The sequence below is a fragment of the Amblyomma mixtum genome, chromosome 5 (assembly GCF_055824585.1).
Source record: "Amblyomma mixtum isolate Tamu chromosome 5, ASM5582458v1, whole genome shotgun sequence".
NCBI lineage: Eukaryota > Metazoa > Arthropoda > Arachnida > Ixodida > Ixodidae > Amblyomma > Amblyomma mixtum.
In genome coordinates this window covers 93,085,639-93,111,983 of record NC_143016.1, presented here as the reverse complement: position 1 = coordinate 93,111,983, position 26,345 = coordinate 93,085,639, and the positions used below count along the sequence as shown (strand labels likewise).

The window sequence follows — 26,345 nt, the reverse complement described above, 5'->3', positions numbered from 1 at the left end:
GCCTGTACACCCGATGACGACGAATCACTAAAATCACTGAAGCCCCGACTACGAGGACACTTCCTGGGTGCACTCGCTGCGTGCCTGCTGTGTGAGCCGGAGACTGTCCGCACATACCTGGTGTGTGAGATGTGAGCAGGCCCGCCTTGCGCAGGCGACAGAAACTGCACACCGGTTTACAACCACCAGAAAACTATGTGGCTCCCATGAGCGCCAGGGTGTCTGTGAGCTGCTCTTTACAACAAGCGTATCTTTGCGAGAGGAGGAGCGAGTTAGCACCAGGCGGCACATGTTATGCAAGCATGCCCCTTTCGTCACCTGGCGCAAAGTGGCAGTAGACATGCAATGCACGTGGTGCATACGCATTGAGTGTCCATCAAGTGACAGAGTCAGGGACAAAAAAAGAGTGCAAAGAAATGTTTTTGGTGCGCTTTCCTCATTCAGATTACATATGAATGGATTTTTTTTTTTTTTCAGCTTTAGTTATCCCCAAATTACACCTCCTACCATATGTGGGTACATATTATACGGGTGTTACAGTAATTTGGACATTCAGAATTAGTCTGCACATATCCACTCGGGCTGCATGCAAACATGGCAATTAAATTTAATTTTTTAATAATACAGCATAACATTTTTATGCTTTAAAATTAATTTTTTAAAAAGTATTATCTGGGCAAACTTATGATGCAAACCACCCAATTTTGAGAAATGTAACTGTTGATTGAAGCATAAAGACATTCATTGACAATTTTGCTTCATAAAAATATTGACTACCATTTCTGACACAAGGCCTGAGCAGCTCCTTATCTAGTGCTTGCAGAATTCGGTCTGAATTTTCGTTGTCTTAAGCACGAAATGAACTGTGCAACACACCCGGTCCGTCAACAGCAAAGCAGAGTGTAGCTGAAACCGGTGTCATTTTTTGCACGCTTTGCCCCCTTGCAGGGTGACTGCCGCAGCACTCGTTTTTCAGGCTGCATTCTCCCACACCCGGCCCACTCGCATGTAAGCGTGTCATCGCAGCTCTCAAGCAATTTGCCCTCTAGCGCTTAGGCTCCATGAAGCCGGTGCGTTTCTCCTCTTCATGCGACGTCGATTCAAGTATTTTTCTTTTTTTGGTGCTTTTGCGACAAAGCACTGCAGAGAAGCCACTGTGGCAAGTGGCTGCCACTGCATTACAGCTCATGCCACATTCCCTCATTTTTTTCACACTTGCATGTTTGCACTTGAGCAGTTGCTCACTAAATGTATTTATGCAACCAGAATTTTTCAGAGTTTCAAACGTAGTAGCTGGCAAATCGTGCTATCCGGGAACCTATTAACAGGGAGAAAAAAAAATTGTGCAACTTTATGGGACACCTTTAATGCCTGCAATTTTGAGCGTACGAACTGGGAACATAACAAACGAGGTTTTAGTGCCTTATGTTCCATAAATCTCTTGACAACAGGTATATTTAGAGCTGCATGATTGCACTGTTCACATGCTCCCATGCAAACCCACAGGCAAAGATTCTCACTTGCAAGCCAGCAGTTCATGCACACTAGCTGCATGTGGTTGCAATAACATGCAAATGGGGACCTCCATTCACAGCAAAAGGAAGAACCAAAGTCTCTCCTCACACGCAGCCAACCTGCATACCAAGCATGCGTTTTATTACATACGGGCTGAACACCCTTCCAGGAACGCACATCCCATAGTATGAAAAAGGTGGAGGGAGGGAGGCCATTTAATAATGTCCGGTTACTCATACATCCTCGCGACCTCAGAGAAGGCAATGTACAATTGCGACAATATTTTCAGCCACCAGGCGACGATGTGCACATAGAGCTTGCCCCTGTGCGTGCTGGGCGCGAGCGGCAACCATGGAGAGTGGTAGTGAGTGCATTGCAAAAAGCAGCTGTGAGACTGCCATATGTGAATAGGTTGGAGGAGCCCAGGACGCGCATAGAAATGCTGCAGACAAAGGTTGACCATGGAAAGAAACAAAAGCTATTGGAAAAAAAAAAAAGAAAAAGCTCCCAATCTTCGCATTTCTATCCTTGTCCATTTACCACTGACAAATGCCTCCAATTTCAGCGACTAGGCATTATGCCTGCCCGTCTGTAGGTAACAGTTTGAAATAAAGAAGTCAGTACAAACATCAAAAATATGCTCTATCAAAAACTGCGTTCCTTCCCTTCATTTCTCAAAAACAACCAACATTCTTATTACTGATCTTGTTTCACCATGGCTTGGCTACTTTTTGGGGGCAGCAAATTACTGCAGACTTCGATATCAACAGCAATGCAAGCACCAGCCGGGTACAAATCTAGGGACGTTACGCAGCTAGTTGCCACCACCATGCTGCCACTAACATGGAAAAAGGGCCCCTCTCCCCCATTTACTGAGCCTCACACCTCGCATGCTAATGTTTTACCTTCTCTACATCTCCTCCAAAGAAGCAGCACAGCCTCGTGGGAACGTTGCTTAGTGTGTGACATGCCCAGTACATTCTCAATTTTACTCATGGCCGTATTTCGTTGAAGCGTTTCGCGTACCCATATCAAATCCTCCTAAACACCTGACCCTCCTGATATGGGCTCCAGCCCACATGGGTCTGAAGGGTAATGAGGGAGCACATGAGCTAGCTCGAGGGCTCACTTTCCGAGCAGCTTATAACCCGGCCCAAACATGCCCGCCTTGGTCAGGAAGGACAACATAATCACTTCACACGATCTGCTCCAGCACTACCGCCTTTCTCGCCAACTCTATCCAGGTCCGCACCAAGAACTTACAAAGACACAGGCCATCATATGGCGCCAACTCCAGACGGACACTTTCCCCAATCCCAAAAGATTCCATAATATATTTCCTGAACGGTATATGCCGATGTGTAAACACTGCAATATCCCAGCAGACCTCCTTCATATTGTCTGGACTTGTCCACGACAACACATGCCAACACCTACACAACATACCTGGGAGACTCATCTACGCAGCTCTACCCTACACGACCAACGAGCGCTCAACGGTCTCGCTCTAGAGGCTGCCAGATTCCAAGGAGTCTTGGCCGACCCCTAGATCTGGGCCTTTGGCCCCTTGACTGTTTTAATAAATGTTTACCAACCAACCCAGGCGCAGTGGCACGTAGTTTGAATTATCAGTGGTGCAATCCATTTTCGAATTAAAAGGCTATGTTTCACGAACACCAATGGGGCATGAACAGACTATGTCGTAAAGTTCAAATTATCTACAAACTCGATTTGAAGTTTGAATTAGCAAGCTTTCACTGTATAATGTCTACATGAAAAGAGCAAAATAGTGTTAAAAATAAACTTAATTTAGCAACACTTCATTAATGAAAAGCTCCGAGTGAATGCCACTCTCAAAAGACCACTCGCCCGCTACCTTTGCTGAAATACAGTCCAACCTTGTTATAACGAACATGAATAAAGCGAATTATCGGATACAACGAAGTAAAAAGCAAAGTTGGGTTGGCCACGCTTTATTTCTATGGGAGCTCCATCTGCATAACGAAACGAAAAATTCAAAATTTGACCCTGTATCGACTATAATGAAGCAGTTTTTGTATTCACATGGCTCAAAATGTGCAAACAAGCTGAAAAAAAAAAACTTCAAAACGCTCAATTTACGATTTTTGAATCGCCCACACTGAAAATGTGTTTGAATCATCCACGCTTTCACATTGAACGACATCTAGGAGCAGCGAATGAATCTATCGTCAACGGTCGGCTAGCATGTGACTGGCACGTGATTGAACCATCACCCTGCGCCCCTGCCGACTCATTTGGCAGCGCCGAAATGCTAAGCAGTTTCGCTTGAAACGAAGATATTCAGGGAGGTTGAAAGCGGAAGCAAGAAAAAAACACATTGCTGCGGACTTCGGTGTTGCGCCTAGCAGTCTATCGACCATCTTGAGCGCAAGGCAGAAGATTGAAAACGTCCACTCTGCAGGCGCTGTGAAGAATGACAGGAAGCGTGTAAAGCTTTGTCACTCCCAGGATGTTGAAGATGCCTTGTTTGCGTGGTTCAAGAACATTAGAGCGCACAACCTGCCCGAGTCTGGTGCGATCCTTCAAATGAAGGGGAGAAGTCTCACTTGCATCTTAGGCAACGACGACTTTAGTGCAAGCAGTGGCTGGCTACAGAGATCATGACCACCATCAGATTGCTTGCAACGCCTTGTCTGGCGAAGAAGCAGCCGTTGATGCCGAGAACTGCGCGACGTGGGCAGAAAGCTTCCGCATGCAAGTGGAAGGCAACTGGACAATTTCAGCGAGACGACGTAGCGCCAACTGGTGACTCCAGAAGTTACGTTCGAGGAATTCAGCTGATTCCTGCAGATAATGCTAGAAGCAGCGATGAAAGTGAAGAAGGTGAAGAGCAAGCTCTCAGCAGTGCCCAGGCTGCTGACATGGCCAGGAAATTGAGGGGGTACCTCGAGAACCTACCTGTGGCCAAATCAGCTGACATCAGGAAAGCACTGCACTAAGTTGATTTCATCGAGAAATTTATCCTGTCAAATAGCGTGAAGTGCCGCCAAACGAAGATTACGTCGTTTTTTAAATAAATCAGTTTCTGCGCGTGACCAGCATCCTGATTTGTGTTCATTTTCGCCTTCCAGAACACAATGCAAGGTGAGGTTTCACATGCCCTTACCATGCTTTAAATTAAAAAATAGTGCCAGTTTCAACTTTGTGCTTTCCACCTTGAGGTGCCCTTTACACGGTTTATTAACAGCCCTTTTCTGCGGGAATTTGAGTGCATACTTTTATAATGAATATTGAATATAACGAACGAATTTCCATGCAAAATGAGATTTCATTATAATGAGCTTTCATTATAACGTTATAATGAGCTTTCATTATTAAAACAGAGGAAAAAAAAGCCTGAAAGGCAAAAAAAGAAGACCCCATTCACAATGATGTAAACAGAGAACAGTACACACCATAATGGTAAATGCAAGTGACGCTCTTCTCAGTTGCGAGTCTTCCTAAAGGGGGATTCAGATGACTGACCATGGACCGGTTTTCGCCCATGGATTAGGCATCACGTCATGCCCTGCTTCAATTACCGCTATACCTGTATGTAATGAACCTCCATAGAGCGAATTCCTCGATACTACAAAGTTTCTTAATTCCCCAACGCCACCACCTTGATGCGCGTGTATCCGAGACCTCTATGTAACAAAGGTGTAGCAGCGGTTGACCTTGATATAACAAACTCACTACGCCGACTGAGCTGTGCTGAGTTACAAAATTTGGCAGAAAAGTTTCATGGCAATGAAGTGCAAACTGACATGTGAGGAATGTCTATGACTGCAACGAGCGACAGTAATTGGCACAATGTGTCGTGCTCCAGCGCCATCAGAGCACCTCCACTGCTTTCGTTTTTGAAACATCGTACCCCACGGCACTACAGCAGTTCATGTGAACAGCATCAGCGAAGAGTCCGTTTCCTGGGGCAACTGTGGAAGGCAAACCAAGAGAGGGAACACGCAGGAAGAAGCATGCGCTCTCCTCTAGCTTAACTGCGATGCCCCCCCCACTTGCAGCAGAAGTGGTGGCAGCAGCTGCTGCCAGAGTCGAACGATCTGATACAGCGATCGCAAAACATTTCTCCACATTGATGACTTCGAGTAACGGGGGTATCATTTTCAAGGTGATTTCACCTACATTCTTTCTTTATTTTGCTTTCCATTCTGCATTGTCCTTTTGAGTCTTTTTTGCGAAACTACATGTAACAAAAACTTGAATTAGCACTTTTTTTCATTTTTATTATAGGTATCCAGGTTTAACTATTCTGAGGCTTCTGCCCAGACTGTTGGCGAACATAGCAGGGCAAAAATTTGCGCGCGTGCCCAGTCCACTTATCCTCACTTGCACAGGAGCGGGTGGTGGTAAGCGAATTAGGCACGTCCACAGCCTTTCACAGCGCTGCTAGCCACCACAGTGCTATGTCCTCCAACACCTAATGGACTGAAAGTGGGTCATCAGATGGCAAGTAATTTGCAAGTGAAAGCCAACCCATGGTCCAGTCTGAATTCCTAAGCAGGCAAGCCTCGCTGAGACTTCGACATGGGGAAAAGCTGCAACGTTGCGCTTGTGTGGTGGGCTTCTTTTTGCATCTTTCTTTCCCATTCATGTAATCGACCTCCCATACACATCTGCCCTACGAAGAGCAAAAGGAGTACAGGTTTGGATACTTATACACGTCCCCGATGAGGCCGGGTCCATGCAGTGTAAGCCTACACCCAAGTTTGTGGCGCCTGAGTGTTAGTAGCAGAGTAATTTGCCAGCTGACATTTGTCCCGAGGCTTGATGCTATAGCCCTAATGTGCATCTTGATCGTCATGCCATCTTATTCATACTCAAGCGAGCGTTCGACAGAAGCGGCTCACTCAATATACTCGCGGAGAGCTTTTTGCAGTGGTAGCTACAAAGGTGAGGTGCAAGGCTTTCACAAGCCTCTCACTACTCAGTCTCGTGAGCGCTCTTATCATGAGGGAGAGAGAGAGAGATAGGCGTTTAAGCTGGCAGCACACGCTCGTAGCTTCCACTGCACAGCCACAGAAAGCTGTCCTCGTTTACAGTGAAATGAAACTCGGACGAAGTGAATGATGCAGCGCACACTGTACCACTCACCATCAAGGCCATAGGGCCGCCCACCCAGTGGGGGCCCATCGTCCCGAGAGATGTCTTGGCTGGCCGGGGCTGAGTGCACGCTATTGCCGCCCCCTCCCATTCCAACCAAGTTCATGGGGAGGCCCGAAGAGGGCAGGGGCCCCGATGAGGAGGCCGCCATGTCCTGCTCTAGCCTCAGCTGCCGCCTGCGGCGCTTGGACCACATCTCGTGGCAGTCCTGCCAGTGTGGGAGGCTGCGAGAAGAAGCATGCGTGGTCAGGGGCTGAACGTACGTCACGCCACACAGAAGACGGTCAGGGAATGACTTGGTGCTGGGCCTACCAGTATGGCTACTACTGTGACAAATGGGTGAAGCATACACACACTTCAGCATGATGCCTGCACTGTGATTAAGAGGAATAGGCCACAAGCAGCATTTAGGTTGCAAATGCACCCAGTGACTCAATGACTGAAGGCACCGAGACGCAGCAGTGACATAACTTTTAACTAGTTGGGGATGTTCAAGCATGGACCACAAAAAGAGGGCCCTTTAAGTACTCAGTGCAAAACAGAGGTTTGGCAGAAGGCCGCACTTCACTGCAAGAGCAAACACTGCACTATCTGTGCACTCCCAACAGCATGTCCAGGGTGTTTCTGCAAAAGCGTGTGGCCATGCAAAGATGCAGAAGCTTCTGGCTCCAACGGGTTAAACAACTGAGAGTCAATGATGTTCTCTTCTGCAGGGCGGCCTCGGAACAATACCCAAGGCTCTGTTAAAGGAAACATCACAATGACCCCCAAAGCCAAATTTGAAGACCTTCAGAGCAGTGTGCTGTGCATAAAATTTGATTCAAAGTGAGGTGCCGACGAGGGGGAAGAGCGGTGGGGGGGGTAGGGGGTAGGTGGCACAGCGCCAACAACCTCCGAGAGCTTGCAAGACACCTTTTTCCATAGGCCAATCAGCAACTGAGTGACATTGCCCAAATGACTCATCTTGCTGGACGCGAACCCACCAAGGACACGAGCAGGCCGGGAGCAACAATGGCCCCATGGCAATGAAGGAAGGACCCAGAAGGAAAGGGGGCACACTCACTCGGGTGGACTCATGCGCTCGGGCCGGACTTGGGCGAGCCAAGGGGAGCGGAGGGCAGCCTCAGCCGTGATGCGACGCTCGGGGTCCAGCTCGAGCATCTGGTCCAGCAGGTCAAGTGCTGGGACTGGCAGGAAGGAAAACTCTTCGCGCAGCCGCCGCCGGTGCTGCTTCTTGGGTCGGAAGGTGGCCCAGTGGGGCAGCTGTATCACCCGGGGCCACACCGCTGGGCAGGGCGTGCCACACACCCTGCTGATGGCCTCCAGCTGGGCCATCTCCTGGTTGGCCTGGAACACTGGCTTGCGTGTGAACAGCTCCCCCAGGATGCACCTGAATGTGGCAGACATACAGCACGCACTCAGCCTGACTTTGTTACCAACAGGTTGCTTGGTCACACAAAACCACTTAACCTTGCAGCCAAGATTTGAACGAAAGATACTGCTTAGCTACTAGATGACTTTACATAGGCATACAAAATGTAAAATGTTGTCCTCAATGCATGCTTATATCATGCGCAATGTAAAGAAGGTTGAGCGCATACTTTCGTTGCAGTGAAATATTTCAGCAGTTATGTAAAATAAAATCAGCAACATATTTTCTTCCGTGAGACCAAGACATGCAAAGCCAGGCAGATATTAGTTCATACTAAAAATTAAACAGGAGGCTGGCAACACTGTTCTACACTGCAGTACATCTTCCCTTAATTGTTATACACCATTTTTTTTTTTTTTTCAATATCTTACAGGCCACACAGGAAGGCATTAAGCAAGGAGGGTTACAAGTGCAGTACGAACTAAACTGGCATGGCATACAAAGTGCTTGGCAAAGGGTGAGTGAAGACAATAAAACAAATGAAAGGAGATACAAATAAGAGATTAATTTCTCAACCATTAAGTTGTATTGAATGAAGCACGTCTTATGTGCCTAGTAGCAACAAGAATCCCAGTTTCCAAAGCAGTGAGATGCTAATCCAACCCACCCGCAGCTCCAGACGTCGATGGCAGGGCCGTACCGCTCCTCGCCCAAGAGGAGTTCAGGTGGCCGGTACCACAGAGTGATGACCTTGTTCGTGTAGGGCCGCGCTTTGTCCTCTGCACTGTACAGGCGCGCCAGCCCAAAGTCTGCCAACTTGATCTGGCCCCTGGAGAAAGCAAGCAGTGCATTACGCATTAGCAACCACTGTACAGTGGTTGCTATCACCATGTACAGTGATGTCACAGACGGCTTCTAATTGGAACCTAATTGCCACACAGCTGCATTTATGTGTGAGAAAAAAAAAAAAAAGGAAGAGAGACTGGCTGTTAAACCAGAACATCAGTATAGACAAATAACAGAACGAAGATCTCCATCTCTCAACCTGTTCACTTCAAAACATGGTCACCAAAGAGCCCAAGCAGCCACTACAGCCAGCAGCTTGGAGGGTGTTTCTTAAGTACCACTTTCCCCAATGTAGGCTCCTCAATTGATATTAAGCGGCCAGCATTAAATAGTCACGTGTTATCAACAGTCACTGCCCTATTCATATTCGAGAGCACAGACATTGCTGCCATCTCTTCACAGGAAGGCTACCCGATTTTCTTCAGACAATGCCTGTGCATTAACTGTACATTTTATCCTGTTCTGTAAGCTTGCCTATAAAGTAAAATAAAGGGGAGCATCAACAGACAAATGGATATTGTCTCCTGCTTTGTTCACAACCTAGCTAGCTTTCAGCACCTGCACTGATGTCACTTAAGTGCTCATTCATGTTAAGCCTGAAGTTTGACGATCAGACTTTCCTAGCTGATGGCAAAAAAAAAAAAAAGGTTGTGAGAATATTAGAACATTTCGAATACTGAAACAAATGATGTGTTGCATATTCGGGATTTGAAGCGAACTGCAATATGGAGAAAACTATTTCCAAACACAGCGAAATTCGAGAATGCAGGAAAATATGCTAGCAATTATGACGACAGAAACCAACTATGAAACATAATCAGTGAGCGAACATTGGGATTATGGAATTTTTGGGGACTGCTAGAGCATTTGATAAATCAATTTCATCCGAAAAAGTCAGTTCAACTCCAAATTTCCAAGCTGCTGAAAGAAGCAGATGATCTTATGCACATTTATGACTTCATGCGTGTCCCCAAACTCTGCCTTTGGGGGCTGAGACTGCTTTCCAGGTCACCAAAGAGTGCACATGATGGTACGAAGCCCAGATGCTGACGATGATGATGCATTTTAGTAGCTCAAGGGCAGCTTTGGCCAAAGAGCACCATGGCACAACGTATTTTTTAGCCTATACAAAGTGGGGCCATAGACCTATTTTCCAGGCGCTTTACTCCAGAGAATCCGAGCACCAGGCCAGGGGGAAAACTTGTACCCATTGCATCACCAATGGGTACCAGGTGGCAATTGGGATCGAACCCCGCACCTCCCACGTACAAGGTGGATGCTCAAGTGACTAGGCTACCGATGTGAAGCACAGATGCGAAAGTGAACACGACGCGGCGCGAAATGCGCTGCGCCCACTTTAAGGAAGGCCCAAAACTGCAAGCTGAAGATGCCGAAGAAAGATTAAAATGGGGAGCTGCCAACATGCCTGGGGCAAGCACTCCGTCAGCATTGGCTTCGAAACTAGCAATGTTATTACTGACACTCTCCAATGGCTCAAATTAAATGAGACGTGAATCGTCAATTATTGTAGGTTTCGCACAAAGTCCAGACCGAAAGCATAAAGCATTCTGTCACGTTTGCACGGTTTTCACTTCAATTAGTGCTGCCATTTTCATGCACTCATGGTCTCAACATAGGGGCATGCTTCTCATGCACCTCACTGCTACCTTTTCGAGTGTTTTGAACGAAATGACTGAGCTCAAAGGGCACATCCCCGCACCTTTGCTCACTGGCACAACTCGAATGTTCCAACATGCCTCCGTCTGGAGATGTACGACATGAAAAGTTGCGAGGTTAGTCTACGCAAGAACCCGTCCCAGAAGTTGCCAGTGCCATGTCTTCTGCTTGGTGTACGCTTGCATACACCTTCCAACGTTCCAACGAGTGCGCAGTGCCTTGATATCTTCCGACCATGTTTTTCACCCTCACGCAGCTAAAGATGTCTGTTAATGGTATAAAGGGGCAATCAACCATGCTCAGTGTGGCCACGTGACCGTATGGTGTGCAAATGAGGTTGGAAAAATTGAAATTCCAGGTGCAACAAGGCTGAGATTTCAGCCACAGTTATATACAGACTTTGTGGGAAGCATTAGTGAGGTGGTGCCACTTAGCCCGGATAATGAATCCTACGAAAAATTTGCCAGCAAAATTTTATATTAAAAATGAGCAGCATATAATTAGTGTGGTAATGGCATGAGACTATGGTGTTTGCTGTACTTCGGCTTGCTAATGATACAGTCTTCCCGAACACAAGTTTAAAGACGTTTTTTGTTTTTGCTTCATTTCCTTTTTTCAGCAGACTCATTGAATTCTGCACAGCAGTTATTTCACTGAACGTTACTGAGCTTTATTGAGCTCTCTTATTTTTACTACTACGCTTGTGGGTGCAAACTATTAACTTCACTTCAAAAATATTCGCATTGAACTGAAAATTCACTATCTGCACATGCCTACTTCAAAGTAAAAATGTGCGAATGTCAACTGTTCCCCAAAAAATAAAAGAGGAAAATTATTACAGAATATCTTCCTAACCTGAAGCACGTTTTGGAATCCAGTGTGTGTGATTGGGAAATTCGCAGGTTCAACTTCAACAAACTTTACAAAAAAACAAAGAAAAACAAAGCAGCCACGGGCATTATTCATTTGCTCCCAGAAAACACAGTTCCAAGTTTCAACCACATTCACTGCATTTAACATACTTTAAATGCATTTCTGACAAAAGCAATGTACTCCATGATATGTTTGTAGTCCCGCAGCGTAGATAAGAGGGTCGACCGCTGATTGTGGCTACACACTCGAGCCAACATAACGAAAATTATCATCAGCCTGACTATGGCCAATGCAAGGCAAAGGCCTCTCCCCCATCTTTCTGAGTTGCGTGCCAAGAGCAGCCCCACCTTATCCCTGCAAATTACATAAGCATATAAATTTTTTTGCACAAAAACCATGTTTGGCCTCCAATAAAATACGACTGAAAGTTATAAAAGTTGTTGACTGCTGTTACAGCCGCACTATCTGAATGAAAATTGGATAAAATTCAGGCCAGGGTACCCTGATACAGCACAAAGCTCTAGAACTTGGTCGCTCCATATATTTTTCTGTGACTCCTTATTTACAAGCAGCATCCTCAAGACTGGCTTCCTTGGCTAGGTGGCGGTGAAGAGAGCTTTCCCTACTTTGTTGACTTGCCAGAAATTCACTTCTTGCGATAATCTTTGCAAAATTTAAAATTTTGAAAGAATTGCACAGAACTCCGTGACAGTCCTAATTCACAAGCAGCATCCTCAAGAAAGACTGGCTTCCTTGGCTAGGTGGCGGTGAAGAGAGCTTTCCCTACTTTGTTGACTTGCCAGAAATTCATTCCTCGTGATAATCTTTGCAAAATTGCAAATTTTGAAAGAACTGCACAAAATCGAATGAGTTGATTGTGTCTAGCTCCAATAGTGTGCACTGCAACCAACGCTTCATCATTAACGGTAAAGCGGTCTTCTGATGGCACAAGGATGAGCTGCACCGCTGGAGTCACATTGCAGCGGTTGCGCGCACCGTGACGAATGCGTCGATGGGACAGCGGATGTGCAACAGGCGTCACTGTTGCAGCTGAATTCCAGGAACGACGAGAGTCTCTCTTCAATTTCACAGCCAATATGTGGACATCGAGCCTGCACCATTTCCACTCTGTGCATGCCACACCACGACTCGCCATCACACTGCAACCGCCGATCTTAGCGGTCCTTAAGGCTAACGGAGTGGATTCCAAGAGAAGGCAAACGCAGCAGGAGGCGGCAGGAAGTCAGGTGGGCGGATGAGATTAAGAAGTTTGCGGGGATACGGTGGCCGCAACTGGCAAAGGACAGGGTTAAATGGAGAGACATGGGAGAGGCCTTTGCCCTGCAGTGGGCGTAGTCAGGCTGATGATGATCTCCTTTTCTGATATTCTGACGAATTTGTAAATGCTTTCAAAGAAGCTAAAACATCCAGCCAACACCAAATAATCGCCTCCGCCGAAGTTAGGCTTAGCTGCCACGAACGACTCCACTGCACACCGCTTTACTCAGCTGCGAGTTCCTTTAAAATTTCGTGCTTCATCTGAAACATCGTGGGAGGGAACAGCGCGAAACAAAACGACGGACAAAGTAAGAGGACACAAAGACGAGCGCTGTTTTTTTTTTGAAGTTGAAACACTGAAAAGGGCCCTGTGCAATAGAAATACATTGAAGAAGGATGGATAACTGGGCGAGTTTGTACTGATACATTGTGGGAGGGAACAGCGCGAAACAAAACGACGGACAAAGTAAGAGGACACAAAGACGAGCGCTGTTCTTAACAGCGCGAAACAAAACGACGGACAAAGTAAGAGGACACAAAGACGAGCGCTGTTTCTTAACAGCGCGAAACAAAACGACGGACAAAGTAAGAGGACACAAAGACGAGCGCTGTCTTTTTTTTCTTTTCTGAACAGCGCGAAACAAAACATCAGAAGTTGCGTTTATTTTCGGCATCAATTGAAATGAGAAGTAGAAATTTCCACGAGAGCTAGCAGAATGCGTACTAAGAGCTGCATGTCGCAGAAACAGCAGATGAGCTATGGCCGCTTTGCACGCTAGCAGCCATTGACGTGGCCAAAATCACACCACGTGGTTTAAAGGTCGAAAGAAAGCGGTTGGTTTTGGCACTGAAAATATATTTCTTATTATTACTTCCTAGGAGCGTGAAGTGGCAAAGCCGGCCTTGGGGAGAAAAAGCATAGGCCTACAGACTTGCATAAGTCCAATGGCATGCAGTGCTGTGATTTGACGCATCGCGCGCTTTAAAATGAGCCCGATCTGCCGCTCTCAGCCGCCGCGAGTGCTTTAACTGAGTTTTTCGATAATTTCCTGACCATTTCCGGATGTGTTTTTTAAAAATGTGATAGAAGAAGGATCCATGTTGCTTAAACAGTCAAAAACACAAATCTAATTTTTTCAATGAAAACTGCCATATTTCGACCCGCAGCTCTCCCCCCTAAAGAGAAAAATTATGTGTCAGCAAAGTAAAAGGTTTGAGAAAAGTTCCACCTGATCAGGATGGATCACGCCAGAACGAAAAGATTCTTACCGCAAAAAAAGAAAAAAAAAAGAAGGCAATAATAATCTTAACGAAGACAACCTATCACACTGCCTGTGCCAAATTTTCAATAAACACTTTCCTTGCCCTTTGGCTCCATGGTCAACAAGACCCCTGCAGAACAGCCAAACATTTTTTCCCCCTCATTTTGCGGTCGTCTATGCGTTCATGTTTAGCATTAGGGTGATAGGGCTGAAAAATTATATGCACAGCATGCAAAAACTGCTAAAGTTCTAGAATAAACCACACAGTTTTTACATATGCATATCAGTTCTTTACACAGTGAATATCATTTCTCTCCGCATGAAAGAAGAGGTCCTTTCCAGTACCCCTAACCTTCAAATTCAGAAATATTCAAAGCAGCTGCATGTTACTCCTTTCAAAGCTGATCTGAATGCTGCATTATTCTACTCAACATTTCAAAGTTTCAACACATGCACCACCTGTTTCTTAAGCTTTAATCTGTCACACTCCCACAGTTCCAGCATGAATGCTATTATCCACCGTAAACACACACGCTTGATGCCCGCAACTATTGGTCCATTAACACCTGTCCTAACCAATAAATCACTTGCTGAGTAGTTCCATGAATAACCTACGACCTCTAATTGCACAGATGGAATGGAAACTAGCAGAAGCTCCTTATGGCGTGCCATTTCAACCTTCGAGTAATGAACAGACGAAGTTTTATTACAGAAAACCAATGCCGGCAGACAAAAGTCTATAATATCTGGCCTGCTTTGTTCGCAACAACAAGTGCGACTCCCCATAGCTGAGAATAAAATTTGAAGGCACTTGAACTTGAACGAGTTACAGCGAACAGGCAACCATGGTGTGCAAACTTGCGCAATGTGCTCAGATAGGCTGTTTTGATTGGTCCCACCCAATGGCCTCATCGGGAAAATGAAATGGGAATGAGAAGCACCGCTAAAATCTAGTTGAGAGCAGTTTTTTGTTTGCTTGTGTTCTGAAATTTGTTCACTGAATAACTCCTGTTCCTACGTGCTAATTCCTGCAATTCCTTTTGAGTCAGCATCTGTGTGTCAAAGAATTCACCTCAAGTATAGCCAGCATCCCTCAGTCAGTGTTCCACAGCCCCTTTAAGAATGTGGGTCCAGTAAATGGAACAAGTTGCTATTCTAGCCCCCAGGCCACTTGACGAGCGGCATGGTGCCACTCAACTCGGCATTCAAATAGGCAAGCAAGCCATATGCAGCACAATTTGGTGTGACAAATTCTCATGATGAGTGGTCTCTCAACTAAAGCTACAATTCAGAGTGATCAACTTTAAGCAACATTTCTCCTTGCACGGCTGCTTTCTAAGCAGCAAGCCATTACATGCGATCTGATACCACACCTACTGACAGCTGAAGGAAGCCAAGCTACATCAGGTACCAAACGGGACTAGCCCTGAGGTCGAACCTGTTGTTCATGAGGATGTTGGAGCACTTGATGTCCCGGTGCAGGAAGTTCCGGCGGTGGCAATAGCTGAGTCCATCCAGCAGCTGACGCATGAAGGAGGCCACGTGGTGCTCATTGAAGTCCACCAGGCCCGACTCCAGCAGGCCCATCAGGTCGTGGTCCATGTACTCAAACACCAAGTAGAATGCTCCTGCGGCCACATCGGTACCAAGGTATCCTTTGCAGCACGCAACAAAGCCTTCTGCCACATTACAGCACACAACTCTCGCTCCATATGGCAAATGCGATGCTAGTGGAGTAAAGACTGGGTGCAGCATGCATCGCATGCATAATGAAGTGTGCAGCGCAACACATTCAAGTACCTGATTTGGCAAGCATCTCATTTTTCTACACTGGTGACAAGATAAAAAAAAAAAAAAACTTCTTACTGCACCAACGAAATACAGCAGAAACTCATTGATATGATGAAGAAAAAAGAAAAAAAAATGCAGCAGAAATGTATCATCCGGGGTAATACAATCCAAACTGCCCAATTTAAAAAAAAAAAAAAACGCAAGTGTTAAATGAGGCACAAAAGCATTTATTGATCATTTTACTTCATAAACATTCAGAAGGAAAAGAAAAAGGTTTTCTAGTGCTCGCAGAATTCAGTCCCCATACAAGTGGTCCTTAGAGCGGAGGAAACGTCGCAACCCATCCGGTCTGTCAATGGCAACAGCAAAAGAAGGCGGGATATCTTCCTCACTGTTTTCAAGTGCTTTGCCCCCTTGCACCAATGCACTTTGGGAAGGCAGCTGACCCCAGACCCAGCCCTCTCTATGAAAATGCACTGTTGCAATTGTCAGATGCTTCGCCCTTTGCCCTTCAGCACTGTGAAGAAGCCGCTGAGTATCTCTTTGACCTCTCTGGTAGCACATCAAAACTGATTGTCGCTCAAAGTGTGCACGCGTGGTTGAAACTTATACCCCTGTCAAGCGGTCAAGTTAAGTGCACTTACGGGGAGTGCGCTTCGGCATCCCGAGTGACACTTTGGTCTACGCGGTGCTAAACGGGGAAGCAAAGTGCACTCGTAGTAAAAACAAATGGCAACAGAAAATGAGCGGAATTTCTGAACAGGACGATGGAAAAGAAAAAAAGACTCGTAATATTTGATTCCTTAACGTGATAGCGCAAATAAAAAGAGGTTCAACAATTTTTAACGATGAAAAAAAGTGAAAATAGAAGAAAAGCCAAGTCCAGCCAAGACTATCCAGAATTTTGACAACAAACAAGATGGCGGCAGGCAGCGATGTTGCATCTGATCACGTTTACTTGTTTTGTTGCTTCGCTTGTAGCTATAAACAACAAACTTTTTTCTGAAAACAGTGTTACAGCACGTAAAATAAAGTTGTAAGTACTTTTTATGCACTATAAATTTTGTACCATTGGAACTGCTGGCGTCGAGGCTACGCACTCGGCCAGCAAAGTGTGGTCTGTGAACGCACTCCTAGCGGAGTGCACTCTTCCGCGAGTGACACTCCACTTGCGTCGTTTAGATGGGACAAAGTGTACTTACAGCGAAGTACACTCTCCGTAAGTGCACTTAACTTGCCCGCTTGACAGGGGTATTACAAGGTGACAAGCTTTTGATTAGACTCTGGCATCAGAGCTACATTTCACACCATCCGAAAACCCCTGACTAAAGCACTGCTAACAAATCTCACTTGCACAACCGGTGCCTACCTTTGTCCTTCTTGAAGTCCAAGGCGTCCTGCTTGTCGGTGACAATCTCCTTGAGGTTGACAATGCTGGGGTGATTGAGCTGACGCAAGATCTTGATCTCCCGCACAGCTGTGATGGGGAACCCTTCCTTCTCGTTCTCCAGCCGCACTTTCTTCAGTGCCACCAGCTCCCCTGCGAGTGGAACCACATCACAATTCGATCTAACACCACAGGATGCAACAACACACCAGCTCTGGTGTCTCCCACTACTGCCTGGTGCACAAAGCTTAATGTCGTTTAGAAATTTTAGTGTTTTGACTCAATGTTGTTACTCCTACCGCCATCTGTCAGAGAGCATGCTCACTACGCAGATCACTGAAACTGGCCATGTGGAAGCACACCATCAAGAAATTTGATGGCCATTGAGACTGCCCATGTGACAGGAGTATTAGTTATACCCGCATAGAAGAGGAGAACTGTTTTGTTTCACTAAATCCTTACAATCCAATATAATAAATTTCTTGGAGTGACACAAGACTAAGTGGGCACCGTAAGCCATCAATGACACAAAATATAAAAGTGGTGAAGTGCACACAGAAGTTTACAACCTTCTCTGCAGAAGCTATTAAGGGGCAGAAGAAGGGTTCGAAGGTCAACTTTTCCATTTTTTGACTTAGAGCGATGAAATTTGCCAGCGTGAAGTTTCACAATAACGCCATCAGTAGGTTTTGTTTTATTGTTCATATGTTGTTCACCTGCTTGCTCCTGAAACGCCTAGCATGACAACAAAACGGGCTATGGGTCTGTAAATGCTTTTAATATTTGCCGAGAAGTGCGGTGTAAACCAAGACTTTTTATTTTCTCTGCTTTTTTTTTTTAACAGGACACAGTATGCACCTTCTCTTTAGGTTTAGTATGTGTCATGGTCTAATTGCTGTGAAATAAAAACATGCGAGCCTAAACCATAAACCTAAGACTGTCTTGATGCAAACCGCACTTCAGCAATTACAACAAAATAAACGTGATAAAAATCCATGCACCCACTGCAGCGTTATGCTTTCCGCAAGAAAGGTGATAAGCTCAAAACAAGCCTGAAAGTTCTAAACTAGCACACACTTTTAGTGTTCAGAATTTGTTTTTCGGTGAAATATTTTCAGTACAACATAAGAGTGTTGTAGATGCCACAAAACGGACCTTTCAAAAATAGATTTTTTTCGTGGTTTTCACTATCTGATCCCCACTTCCCCCTCTTATGACCAGCGCTCAATTTCAAGCTACATGCCTATAATACAGAAACACCATAGCTTTTGTTTTAGCACCCGCATGATCAGAGAATATTTGTGGCCATCCATGTGTAAATTTTCAGAATTCATTTGATGGACTTTCTCAAAATTCTACTTCATTAATTTTATCCCATGTTAAGCACCTTCTGGCTTTCATTTACAACACTGCAATGATTATGACCCTTCATTCACAACCTGCTAACACCTTTGATGTCAGCAATGCCTATTGCACTCTCCTTATTAAGTGGAGAAGATTTGGTTTTATGGGTTTTAACGTCCCAAAGCGACTAAGGCTATGAGAGACGCCGTAGTGGAGGGCTCCGGAAATTTCGACCACCTGGGGTTCTTTAACATGCACTGACATCGCTCAGTACACGGGCCTCGAATTTCTACTCCAAAGAAATTCAGCCGCCGCGGCCGGGATCGAACCCGCGTCTTTTGGGTCAGCAGCCGAGCACCATAACCACTGAGCCACCGCGGTGGCTAAGTGAAGAAGAGGGTCTAAGAAAAAAAAATGAATGAAGTGACAATAATGAACTTTAAGGGAACATGTATTTTTGCATACTGATTGCAAATATGTAATTTAATTTTATGCGAAACAAGTCCTAACGCACTTATTTAATATGTTAGCCAACTTTTTGCGGACAGCTTTCAAGAAATTTTGCCGCAGGAAACTTGCTAAAATGCGCGACGTTGGCTTCTCTTGACATCACGGAATGCATTAAGAGAAAAATTACCATCCTGGCTATCAGAGAAGTTGAGTTATAAGGTTTTGAAGTTGTCACTTCAGAAACGGGGGAAACTTCATTTTCTCGCTTCTGAAGTGGCAGCCTCAAAACCCTATGACTCAACTTCTAAGATAGGCAAGGTAATAATTTTCCCCCTTACTGCATTCCCTGATGTGAATAGAAACCAATGAAATGCATTTTAGCATGTTTCCTGCAGCAAAATTTCTTCAAAGCTCTCTGCCAAAAAGTTGCCCAACATATTAAATAAGTGCGTTAGGACTTGCTTCATATAAATTTAAATTACATATTTGCAAACAGCGCACAAAAGAACACGTTCCCTGAAGATTTCATAATAGTGACTTCATTATACAATTTTTTTTTAAAGACTCTCTTCCCTCCCTAAGAAAAATTATGCACTTGCGAATTGTAACAGAGCAAGAAAAAACAAATGAACAGGACAAACAAAGGGGCAAACAGGATTACAAATAGAATGGAGCGCAATAAAGGTAGGCCACATCACATCACTGGGGCCTATGAGACAAAAGAGAAACTGCCAGTAAAAGTGCTGGTAAAAGTACAGGAAAACCTCAATGGGTTTTTAAAAGATTGCTAGAAACAACACATTTTCTGGGAAAACATCTGGTCCAAACCGCCTAATTTTGAAAAATGTAACTGTTGAATGCAGTACAAAGACGTTTATTGACAATTTCACTTCATAAAGATGTCGATTAGCATTTCTTCACACAAGACACCTTTTTCTAGTGCTCCCAGAATTCACACCGCTTCTGCGTCGCCTTAAGCATGGAAGGAACTTCATAACGCATCCAGTCTGGCAACGGCGATAACAAACGTGACCATTTTCTAATGCTTCGCCCTTCGGCACCAAAGTACTGGGGGGGGGGGGAGGCATAGCAGTGGCTGACTGCTGCAGCGCTTCTACTTTTTAAGCTCCATTCCGCAGACCCTCGTACGCAAGCACATCGCTGTAGTTCATTGACTTTCGCCCCATTGCCCTTATGCACCGCAAAGAAACCTCAGCGTTTCTCTTCATGTTGCGTCCCTGTAATAATGACTCTTGAATGCTTGCGCGCAGTTTACATTCCTGCTCTTGGTGGTGGTGCTAATAATGCTTCGCCTCCTTTTATCTGGGCACTGTAGAGAAGCCACCATGGTGGGTGACTGCTGCATTTCAGCTTTCATGTCACCTGCCCTCACGTTCAGCCCACTTGTATGTTTGCACATGTGCGGTTGGTCAATAAACATTATACAAACCCAATTTCTTGACATTTTAAACGTAGTAGCCGGGAAATTGTGTTAACCGGGAGAAATACAGTGCAACTCTATGAGACATTTCTAATGCGTGATTTTTAGGCGTAAGGACCAGGAAACCGTATGAACTGGGAACATATGAACAAGGTGTTACTGCATTACCATTTTCAGAAGAGAAAACTATCCATTAGTAAATGTTCAATGCTCGATGCCTCCAATTCCCAGTTCATGAGCCATGTTTCTGGACACCAAGGCAGTAACCTTGAAACATCTTGTCAGGCTGAAGAACAAATTCAAACCAGCTAGGTGGTTGAAAATGCACTATTACAGTGAAACCTTGTTAACTGAAACTGCAAAGGAGTTAAAAAAAAAAAAGTCAATTATCCGAATGTCACATTATCGAAGGGCTCCCAAAACCTGGTTTATGGAGATTTAACTAGGAGGGATGTCATAGTGAAGAGCTCCTGAAATTTCGACCACCGGGGGTTCTTTAACGTGCACTGACATCGCACAGTACATGGGTCTCTAGAATTTAGCCTCCATCAAAATTCGTCCGCTGAGACTGGGATAGAACACTCGCCTTTCGGGTCACCAGCAGAGCGCCATACCCACTAAGCCAACACATTGGCGCTTCCAAAAACTGCCAAAAACTGCTTGCGCGGCAGCAAAATTTATTTGATGAAGAGCTGGGCAACGGCCATCTCCCTTCTAAACACAAAAACTACGCTACAACGGCTATTTTTCGCAGTTCCCCTAATTGCTTTTGTTGGTGCATGCTCCCAGGAGTGTCGGAAGCAGTAATGGCAAAGGTGTCCATATCAGTAAAGGCGTACCAGCTGGCTGTCCAATATGCACGGCCAATAGCTCCCATCATCACAGGCTAGCGACAAAGCTACGAAAACAAAACTATGCGGCCAGTCCCTGTCTCGGCCTATCGATGGGGGGTCTGCCATCATCACACATCAGCACGAATGCTGTGGCACGCATGTCAGAGGGGTGCGGAAAACCATGCAATCTGCAGTTCAGCCCTGAGGACAAATATTTGGACTCTGGCTTGTCGAGCAGATCATAACTCGACAAGACACCACTTCAGAATCCTTCCCGAATTAACCTATGCCAGCCCCGGGCCATCTGAATTAACGAGCTTCCGATGCCATATACTTACTTACATAGGTGTCTGGTGGGGCTCTAGTAGCAGTTTGAATTACCTGAATTTTCAAATTAACAGAGGTCAAATTAATTAGGTTCTACTGTATTGCTTCAATCATCCCTCAACGACTGCCGTTTACCATTAATCTGATTCGATAAAATCACCTCCATTTGTCATGTGAAAGGACTGTTAATTCCTGTATAATACTGGTATAGCTCACAATCTGCAGCCATCAATGCTTCAAATTTCGGACAGCTCAGACAACGTTTATAGACACTATTCAGGTGACGTCACTTTTCACGGTGTGCCTATGCAAACAGCCATGGTGGTACAACATGGTAGTCGCATTGTGTCACGATTGCGGGGGTATTGCGGCTTTTCAGAAAATTTGATAACATTCCAGGCGCGGGAGAGGGGGAATAAGTTAATGTCGGCACCCTCAGTTCTTTTTGCACTTCATAACTGTCCAATGCCCTCACTGTGAATGTCAGCGAAATGGGCAGATAAGGATCGAATAAAACTGAATGAGAACTGGTTCGTATTGGCTTCACATTCCGTCCACTGCTTACAGAACAGGGCCCGAAAAAGGTGACCCATCACTGTTCTAGCTTTCAATCCAGACATGTGATCAGAAATATTTATATTTAAGTAGCATGTGGTTAATAAAATGCATCAGCATGAAGAAACACAAAAAAAAGTGCAAATTTACGAGTTAACTGATGCGACAGTGACTGGCAATTTTTTGCAGCTTGTTTCCTGCTAAGTGCAACACAAATTGCTGACGATTGCTGGGTTGTGCCAAAAGCAGCAAATTTTGTTTCTAGTTCTGTCATTCACCCCTTCGCTGTGAAGTCTTCATTGTTGATGTAATTGATCTTATATTCTCGCCAAAGCCCAACCACCACACCGCTCCGCTTTCACGTCAGCCATTTTCCAAGGCCAGACTGTGATTTCTTTCGAGTCTCTCATTATTCCTTTACACCATCGAGAAATGAAAGCCTCGTTCACACAAGGTCGCCACTGTCAAGAAACAAATGCGAGCTCGTTGTGAAATTTTAAAACAAGCAATACAGCCGCCGACCGATTTTTCGGACCCGGCGAGACCTGAAAAATGGTCCGAATAATCGAACAGCCCGGAAAATCCGTGAGCTTAAAAAAAAATAACTTTTTTTTTGCGAAAAACTGGTTTTCAAAATCGCGAAAATCACTGCTCCCCATGTTCCGCCTGCAAGTGATAACATCAGACTCTATCTGAGTCATACTGAGTCATAGCCGTGCTTTCCTCATGCCCGCACCCTATCACATCATGATACCAGATAGTGCGACGCGGCCGCGGTCATACTGCGAATGAATGCACTCGCTGCGTGAAGCAAGAACAGTAGATTTGCATGGGGCAATGACGTTCGCGAAGACCGAGAGGTAACCCACGAGAAGACGCAAGCGGAAGTGAGCGCCTCCGAATGCAGTCCCCCACCTCCACCCTCTCGATGGCAATGGAAAGCATCTCATTATCTCGAATGGCAACGATGGAGAACAAATAGCCAAGCCTATCTAAGCCAGTCCGATTCCAAGATGAATCCAAGATGGCGCCTTTCGCGGTGGTGGCAAACGGGCTGGTAATGACAGCAATGCCTGCTCGTGTCTATATTTGGCCGAAATAAGAAACTTTCGGTTGAAAAACGATCAGCACAATATTGTTGATGTCTATTTTAGTCCGAAAATTCGAACTTTTGGACTCCGCAAAGTACGAAATATCGGGCGTAAAAATGTACATGTTCCTATGAGGTGTGCGACGGTTCCCCAGCGAAGTCCGAAATATCGCTCTAGTCCGGCTACTTTATTCCACCTAGGCCACCTACAAAAGAAGTCCTCCGTAACGCCGTCATACTGTATTACCGTATAATACTCACGTAATGAACCCACATTTTCCCAGAAAAGCTAAAATCAATTTGGGAGGGGGGGTTTCATCACAAAGAATCAATTTCATATCATACGCCTCCCTGCCCTTCCCATCGTCAACAAAAGCACATGGTTGGATGCATTCATGTTAGCAGTGTTTAGCATCGTTCACTTCGATATGTGTTTACTGTATCACAGCGCAACTTGGTTATTTTGTGATAGCCAGCAGCGCTGGGCAGTTGCAGCGAGATACAGGGAACATGCTGAACAGCAACCCTGAAGGTCAGATGCATGTTTTTGCACAGGGTTACAAAAGCCTACAGGAGAGTTATGAGTGTGTAATGCGAATGTTTAAACCTTAGCTGTGGCGAGGGGTTAGGCATTTTCACTCCTGATCTCGAGCTTCCCAAATCGCTTGGGGGGTATGAAGGCCCTGCTTCTTTCATAGCACTTCAATGTGCAGGGAGTTTTAAAGTGTTCTGGTTTAAACTGCTACGCTCCTCTCCAATGCTCAAGCGCTTGCCAGCTTTCTAAGCATACAATAGCGCACAGCAGCGCATCGAGCAAGAGCAAGCCACCGCTGCCATCGTTTCAGGCGCATGTCTTAGCACTCTGCAAAGTTCGCCCAGCGCGCCACTCCCTTCGCAGAAACTTTGGTGAAAAGATAAACGCACTGATGTTATCGGTGTGCTGCCAAAGTCTATGTTGCGGGATGGTGTGAAAATTGAGGAACTAGTTTCAAAAAGCTAAAGGTAAAAAAAAAAGAGAAAGAAAGTGAATCATCATCAATGGAAAATATGGGGGGGTGGTGTCACCCCGCGAGTATATATGGTTATCGAGGGATTACTTTAGGACATGAAAATCGCCAATACAGGGTTTTCATGGAGGAGCCTCCTGCTGCCTGCCAAACCTGACAATGAATAGTGCTATATGCCATGGCCCAAAACACACCAACAACAAAAAGATATGATCGAAGGTGAAAAACGTAGCTCTTGGTTGGTTGGTTGGTTTATGGGGTTTAATGTCCCAAAGCGACTGAGGCTATGAGAGACGCCGTAGTGGAGGGCTCCGGAAATTTCGACCACCTGGGGTTCTTTAACGTGCACTGACATCGCACAGTACACGGGCATCTAGAATTTCTCCTCGAAAGAAATTCCAGCCGCCGCTGCCGGGATCGAACCCGCGTCTTTCGGGTCAGCAGCCGAGCACCATAACCGCTGAGCCACCGCGGCGGCAAAAACGTAGCTCTACATGTAAAGTTAACTCTGACTACTTACGCAAGTATACAACAGCTACAATTTAGGCCAATGCTGTCTTCAAGTGAAACAGTGACACAAGAGCGAGTGAAATAGACTTGCGTAGTCGAGGATAGGGCTACCGTAAATTTCTAAGCACAACCAGATCCCAGCCCCAGGCTTGAAAATAACCGACAAAGCTGGGCATGAGGCCCCTGATCAGATCCACACTTAAATTAGAAACAGCAACCATAGACATGATTTGCTGTTCTCAGGTCTGTGTCTCCAATTTAGAGACACACCAGAACTCTCATTGCAACAAGATTTTGTTTCCATCAATCAATACGGAAAAAACTGAAACACCCCTTTCTATGCCTATTACTGTCGCCTAACTACCCAAACTTCCTCATTCGGGGCATGTAACTACAGGCTGGTCACGACACCGCAACTATGTCTCAGACTTTGGTACTCCGCGTAAGTAAATGGATTTGTTGGTCCTTTCCTTTCATTGGGAATGTACATTCTCTATCCGTCTCAGGGGATCATCACACAAGGAGAGGTACTTACTCAAAATAGTGCAGAAATTTTACATTACACCAAAAATTAAGGGCCACCAGTATATATTAATGCAGCATCTCGCTGTCCTGCACGATATTAATGCAGCATCTCGCTGTCCTGCACGCTGTCATTACTTATTCATGAAGGCGCTACTGTGCCATTACCCAATAAATACACGAAAACCTCTGTAAGGTGTACTTGCTAGAGAGCGGTTCTACTTGGGACATATATGCAACAAATATCAGACACGGCTTTCATTAAACCGCACATATTTAGTGTCCGCTTTTGACACAGTGGCATACTGCGGACGTCTTGATTAGAGCATACGCAACATCGCGCATGAGGCTGAAGAGGTCTCTAGTAAAGCAGCAATAATCTATGTCGCACAATGCAAGAAATCTTCACCTGTGCTCTTAACATGTAGATTGTGGCGACCGGTCGATACTGGAGCAGAGAAGAGTCTATCCATGAACATGACATTCATGCAGCGCACGTGCTTTGGAGAAAACTGCTATGTGATAAATAATTAAGTTCATAAATACCGACATTCGAAGTCACTTTCTGCACTTTATTTGTGCTTATCGACAGGCAATGGATACTAGCATTTCTTTGTTTACTGCTCTTGACAGAACTTTTATTAAAACAAAGGAGTAAAGCCTTTCCATCATGTAGCATATACAGTAATGCCCATCACTCAACACCAGCCACTTCTGGTCTGGAATGGTGAGGTGGCCACCCCGTTCCAAGGATAATTTTAAAAAAAGTCATGTCACTCAATTCACAATTTTCCTGCAGTCTGACAAACCTTGAACGAGCGAGCCTGGTATGAGCTTTTTCTATGACTGGGAAAAAAAAAACAAGTGTCCAAGACGAAAAAGAAAATTACCCGTGTCCTTGTCTTTGGCTTTGTACACTTGTCCGTAAGTACCCTCTCCAATTTGGCACACAATGTCGAAAACATCCACGCAGCGCTCTCCCCAGTTCGGAAACCGGTCATCATCAGAAGGAGGTTTGTTCAGAATCCTGGAATAAGGATGAAAGACAGTCATTTCCACTGTACACGCTTGCAACTACAAGAAAATGTGATAACATATACAAAAAAAAAACTTTCTGCTTGCA

General features: G+C 45.3%; 2 protein-coding genes across 9 annotated transcripts in view; one reads left to right on the top strand and one right to left on the bottom strand.

Moving 5' to 3' along the window:
* LOC149343054 (uncharacterized) overlaps positions 1-26,345 on the top strand; it is an 82,176-nt gene that overhangs the window by 21,483 nt on the left and 34,348 nt on the right. The window contains exon 3 of one of the 2 annotated variants that reach the window (XM_089545572.1): positions 16,048-16,091. The exons of the other annotated variant lie outside the window; for it this stretch is intronic. Within the exon in view, the coding sequence (XP_089401698.1) occupies positions 16,048-16,076 (29 nt within the window). The 3' untranslated portion in view covers positions 16,077-16,091. Of the gene's footprint in view, positions 1-16,047; positions 16,092-26,345 lie in introns of those variants that run through there. 2 annotated transcript variants of the gene reach the window in all.
* Cdk12 (Cyclin-dependent kinase 12) overlaps positions 1-26,345 on the bottom strand; it is a 59,100-nt gene that overhangs the window by 23,856 nt on the left and 8,899 nt on the right. For 6 of the 7 annotated variants that reach the window (XR_016283088.1, XR_016283089.1, XR_016283090.1 and 3 more), the window contains exons 3-8: positions 26,113-26,249; positions 17,126-17,296; positions 15,404-15,620; positions 8,697-8,858; positions 7,721-8,047; positions 6,649-6,881 (exon numbers count right to left, since the gene is read on the bottom strand). Coding sequence is in view for 4 of the 7 variants with exons in the window: in XM_089545566.1 (XP_089401692.1) it covers positions 6,649-6,881; positions 7,721-8,047; positions 8,697-8,858; positions 15,404-15,620; positions 17,126-17,296; positions 26,113-26,249 (1,247 nt within the window). In the remaining 3 variants the exon portion in view is untranslated. The remainder of the gene's footprint in view (positions 1-6,648; positions 6,882-7,720; positions 8,048-8,696; positions 8,859-15,403; positions 15,621-17,125; positions 17,297-26,112; positions 26,250-26,345) is intronic. The other variant, XM_089545565.1, reaches the window with a different exon arrangement.